Raw genomic sequence first — 6,110 nt, 5'->3', positions numbered from 1 at the left:
GCAAGTAAAATAGCTTCCAGATGCCATTTCAGAGCATCTGTTTTCAAAAAGTTTCCTGGGGGAGTATGCCCCCAGATCCCCCTAACTTGGCATGCTGTGTGTGCTTAGCACATGCAGTTGAGTATCACATGATCTAAAAATCACATCAGATCAATAAGAAGTAGTATGACCTCCATTGCAGTCCATCAGCCGGCCGGATGGCCTGACCACTCAAAATTTCTGGGCTCCAGCCTTGTGAGCATCAGTACTTTATATTGAAACTATGTACTTGGATCTCAGCATCAGTTATCTGCAAGTTATGTATAGTCTTTCACGTGTGAGCTAATAATAAAAGATCATGTTGCAGTGTGCATGATCATGCAACCTGACTCTTCTCTTAAACTGTTACAATTATGCCAAGTAAAGCTAAAGAAGTACAAAAACATATAAAGCATTATATTATACATATAAGTCAAGGAAGGCTGCAAGTAGTCGTGTACCCAGACTGCTTTTTCCCTTTGTATGTTTGGGTGAGGGAATACAAAAGGGAAAAGGTCTGGGTACAAGACTAAGTGCAAGCCCTTACTTTGATTTAAATGAAGTCCTTCCCTGAGATACACTCTAATACAGCAGTCATGTACTCTAGTGAAACAGCTGAGCCAAACTAAGTCATGACAGTAAGAAAACATGCATTACAAAACAAAGTCTAGTAAGAAAGTACAATCTATGGTGTTATTATGGCTAGATCAATACAAGCACTATACAACACTTTGACCATTAAAATACTGGCTACCAATAGCTATAGCTAAACCATAAAAGACTGGAGAAGGGGGGAGATGATGAAGTATTTCACTTGAAATGTAAAGTTTAATGAACATGGCATGTTCTTCCTTTACAAATGACTACATAGGGGATCAAATAACTGATTCATTTAATTGGAACCCTTATAGTATAATATTTTCCCCTGCATGCATGGCTAGATAGAATGTCCTTGTCATCACCCCAGCACGACAAAAAACAGTGTGCTGGACAAAGCAACTGAAAGCAGTATAGCTAATTCCCCTGTTTTGGTTTCCCTGTTCCTGATCGATTCTCCAGAACAAACATTTTGAATATTATATTCAAACATCAATAGCTACAGTTTCAGATCTAACACAACTATAAGAGTACGGACTCATACGCACGTCAACTTGTTTAGTTGTGCAATAAAGAAAGCCAACTTCATTGCAAATTACTATATATGGAACTACAAACTCTTCTAAAGACCATACAACGTTACAACAAGACTTAAGCCAGTAATCCAAGAGGGGCAAAATTAAATGGAATTAAACATTTTTTTGAATATTGCATCTCTGCACTACAAGTAGCTGCATCTATAGCTATACATAAAGCTATACAATGTATAGCTCTCAATTGAGCATAAATATCTTGATCAACTGTCATGGCAAAACTCACATCCTTTATACTTACAATCAAACACTGGTGCTTCCACTACTGGGACCCTCACTCAAATCAGCAAAATTGAGTCAGTGCAATGCAGAGCAGTAAGATTTGTTATCCACAAAACATGGACAAATGATACTATAACTGAGATGCTTCAAATTCCGGCATTGCAAATAGCCCCCCTAGCTACTTTTAGATTGATCCTATCATAGGCAGCTCCAGGATTTTTGTTGACTGGTAACTGATTAGGGGCATAGCTAGACTTTTGGTGAACACCAGAGACAAAAAAAGGTAACTAACTGCCTGCTGAGAATAACTGCCCTCCTACTGTATATTATTAATAAAGTCTATGCCAAATGAAAAATATAGCTATGCCGAATGTCATGAATTTAAAAATCATTCAATCAAGTACCTTAACATCTTTATTTGTAACTGCATATACTTTACTATACAGCTTCTCTGAATGCTGTGACTGCTTTATTAGAGTGATTGACTGTTCTATCAGAGTATCTTGATCTGAACAGTTGTGCCTTTGCAAGTCAACACAATTTTTAACTCATGCTTGCACTGGTTTCTGGAAACCCCCTGGAGTCGCCCCTGCCTATTATTTAAAGTTGTACCTCAACAATCAGATTTAACCTCACCCACAAGAATAACATCATCCAGTCTTACCACGTTCAATTTCCTGTGATACCGGTTCTTCCCCCGAGACAACACCTGAAACAGAAGCAGAATGGAAAATCTACTAATCTTGACCCCCTTTTTTCAGAAAGTAGAACCAGACAGCCTGGCTGTAGTGCAAATATATATCTACATATTTCATGTTTCTGTAGGGCACTACTGAAAAACAGTTCTTAGAGCTGATGCAGTTACCCACTATAAATCATTAAATCATTTGTAACAGTTATTAATTTTATTTCTTATTAAAATATGTATTCTTATAAAAGTTGTACATAATACAACACAATAGATCAATAGCTACCTAACTCGACTTTACAGGCCATTGACATTGACCGGGTGTTCGGTTACACACACACATTCACGTCACGTGCACACCCAACCCCCGGCAGGCGGGCGCGAGTTCTATGACTATGGTTGAAACCCTATCAGCTTGACTTAGGGGTACTTCCCTCTGTCATGCTTAAATCTGGGCACGAGACTTGGTGTCTGTGAGAGTGTCTGTTTAAATGGAATCAACTTGCTCGCCGCTACTTGGGTGTCTGATGAACTCATTGTCGATTAGTATTAAATAAAGCAAGTACGCCTGCCGAGAGTAAATACCTCGTTCATAGTACTGCGAGTAGTTGACTATCAGTATGGCCCGATCCTCTACCCATAGTAACTCAGACTCAGTGGCGGTTCATCGCAGTAGTATGGGATACAGGTGTGAGTTGGTTAAACCGGCAAAAGATGACCTAATGTGTAAGATCTGTCATTTATTAGCAAGAGAAGCGTGTCAGACTAGTTGTTGTGGTCAAATATTCTGTACAGTTTGTATAGCCAGTTATACCTCTCATACAGTGGGTGATGGACGTGTAGCCTGCCCTTACTGTCGTCACCAGGACTATCACGTGTTCTCCGATACAAAGACAGACCGTTGTGTTCTAGAATTGAAGGTTTACTGTCCAAACAAGATACAGGGGTGTACGTGGGTGGGAGAGTTACATGATTTGGAGAAGCACCTTAATGATGTTGCATCTGAAGATAGTGACGGTGGTTGTTTATTTGTTGAAGTTCAATGTAGATATTTGTGTGGCAAAACCATACAGCGTAGATCTCTACTAGACCATATACAATCTGAATGTGAACTGCGTCGGGTGAATTGTAAATACTGTGGCCTATCTGATAGCTACAAATTCATAACCAGTACGCATCTAAATTCATGTCCAAATTATTCACTGCAGTGTCCAAATAAATGTAATAATGGCAATTTCAGAGTAAACGAGATAAGTAAACATTTAAACGAATGTCCTCGGGCAAGGGTAAACTGCACATTTGCTAAAGTAGGCTGTAACAGAATTATTCGACGTGAGCAAATACCTGTACACATGAGGGATGACATTGAACAACATGTCACACTGAACAAAAGCACTATCCTCTGCATTCTGAAAGACCTGGAAACCATCAAGGAACAATCAGCTGAAACTGCAAGTAAATTGGAAAAAACTACAAAAGAACTTGAAGCGACAAAATTAGAGTTACTGAAAACTAAAGAACAGCTGAAACATAAAGAACAGGAGATAGCAGAAATAAGACAGAATATTGACATGTTCTGGGTTACTCAATTTGAGCTCAAAGAACAAGTTAAAGATATTGAATACAATACCTGGCCACTACATATTGTTAGCACCACTATTGGTAACAGCAATAAAGAAGTCATTCCTCTAGTAATTAAAATGGATAAATTTGAAAGTCAAACAAATTGTAAGGCTCGGTGGACTTCTCCACCATTTTACACCCAGCAGCCTGGCTACAGGATGTGCCTCTCCATTATGCCCAGTGGTTATCTTAAGGAAGATATCAATGGGTATATTCAAGATTCCTTTGTTACGGTTGGTGCTATTTTGTTAAAGGGTGAATATGATGATGATCTTTCCTGGCCTATCCAAGGTGTACTGACTGTTCAGCTCCTCAATCAAGTCACTGACAACAACCATGCTAATATAAAATTACAATTCCGAGGCAACAAGTTTTGTCAGAGAGTGACACAGCAAATAGACACGACAAACTGTTGGATCGACTGTGAGCAAATTATTGCACACAAGTCACTGCCATACAATGATGAGAAAAAGTGTCAGTACCTCAAGAATGATTGCCTCTTCTTCCAAGTCTGTAACTTCAACTAACAGGGGGAAGTAACAATGTAATCCAAACACATTCTTAATTTTGCAGTTTATGTGGTTTTGTTTTGTCACAAGCCATATATGTACATAGCTGACTATATCATGGTAGCTCATTATATAACTATATGTAGGTATTCTATGATTATATACACATTGTATTGTATTCATTGTTGCTGATAATTCTTGCTTCCTCCACAACACCGTGATCAATTGATAATTAAGTTAAGGCATAATTTATAGGGGGTTTCTGTACAATAACATTGCAACAACCATCTCATGTTACTGTGAATAATTTGCAATCACCATAGCAGGATTTGATGTGTTGACTTTCCATGAGTACTTTCTGTCATGGCCTTCTGACACTGGCAAGCCAAGTTATCATCACATATGTATGTAGCATCTTTGTTGCTTCTGTTTGTTCCCCGCTTTCCTAACTTGAGTTTACTGGCTTAGATCTCCTATAGCTAAGCCAGCTTTGTGATGCAGAAAATGGCTTGTATAAGGGGAAACTGGTCTGTGATCTTCATCGAGTACTGCTAACTTGGTTGCTAAACATAATTCTTTAGTGCCATGTTACTGCAGGTGACTTCATCAATCGTTATGTATATATCAGTATTCTTGTAATTGAATAGGAGTATGACTGGTTTCATTATTAGTCATTCATGCTGAAAACCAGTCCCTAAACACTTTTTGATCATGACCTCTGTAACAATCGCGGTATATGGTACCAGGCTGTGGCATTTCTTGACTATCTGCTACCTTTCTGTCAGTGCCTAAGTAGCAGTTTGGTAGAATTTCTTATCCCAGCTCTTATTGCAACAGTTTCCATTCTTGTGCTGCTCTTCCTCTCAATTAACCAGCCAGCTGTATCAGTAACTGTTCCATCTGGTTGTTCTTACTAAAGTCAGTAGTAGTCAGTCAACAAAATGTAATTTACAACTTATGGGTCATGGCTGTCACTGTTGCAAACAAGTAATCTCCAGTCCCATAAACAGCGTTGAACTACTGTACACGTCTGACTCTCCTGGAAACAATCACACTAATTTTGCGTGATGCTGTATATAGTCAGATTGATGAAAAATCAGCAGATGCTGTTACTCTTGCTGGTACAAAAACATATAACCTCTTCTATGGTCTGGCAATGTTGAAGCCCTTGCATGGAAAAGCAAGTACGCAAAGGTCAGGTTCTCCTGTAAATCTTCTCTGCGTATACAGCATTTCTTGTAGTATCTGAATAGAAAGAGAGTGACTTTTGATTCTTGCAGTTTACTATGGTCACAGAGCCATTAACACTAGCTGGAGTTCTATTCCTCCAAAATATGTACGGTAACTTTAATGTGGCTATAATTATATAGCTGTGGTACACTCATTTGCAACTGTAACCACATCTCTCTGTTAAAGCATTCTCATACTCTATCAGTTACTTTAAGTTTTCATTCCAGTAGACTACCCTCTCATTGACCTTACTGCTCAGCCGGGCTTCAGCTGAACCCTACTTGACTCTAGCTCTACATTTAGAATCATTGACCATTGCACCTATCAGCCTTGATGTAAATTTAGTAACTGAGTAAGTTCAGGTGTCAGTCAACCATTCCTTCCTCTTCCTTACTTGCTACATTTGAAATGACTAAAAAATACCCAAGGGGCTAAAGGACGAAGGTTTACATGAGTTTCAGGAGAGACATTTTGAAAGTTCAGTAACAGGGACCTAGTACACCATTAGTACATTTAGTTTGCCTTTAGCAGCACAAAAGTGAGTGAGTAATACAGCACAACAATATTTCTCTCACAACTCTTGAAAGCTTTTGAAGATCAAGATACTCTAATTGAGCATTCAAGTGTACT

The 6,110-nt window shown here is 38.7% G+C and overlaps 1 protein-coding gene across 1 annotated transcript; it reads left to right on the top strand.

Annotated features, from left to right (window-relative positions):
- The first annotated feature begins 2,496 nt into the window (after positions 1–2,496).
- LOC136261370 (TNF receptor-associated factor 3-like) lies at positions 2,497–4,463 on the top strand. Its single transcript, XM_066055364.1, has one exon. The coding sequence runs from the start codon at positions 2,739–2,741 to the stop codon at positions 4,266–4,268; it is 1,530 nt and encodes a 509-aa protein (XP_065911436.1). The 5' UTR covers positions 2,497–2,738; the 3' UTR covers positions 4,269–4,463.
- The last annotated feature ends 1,647 nt before the right edge of the window (positions 4,464–6,110 follow it).

The sequence above is a fragment of the Dysidea avara genome, chromosome 7 (assembly GCF_963678975.1).
Source record: "Dysidea avara chromosome 7, odDysAvar1.4, whole genome shotgun sequence".
Lineage (NCBI taxonomy): Eukaryota > Metazoa > Porifera > Demospongiae > Dictyoceratida > Dysideidae > Dysidea > Dysidea avara.
This window is presented reverse-complemented; position numbering and strand designations above follow the sequence as displayed.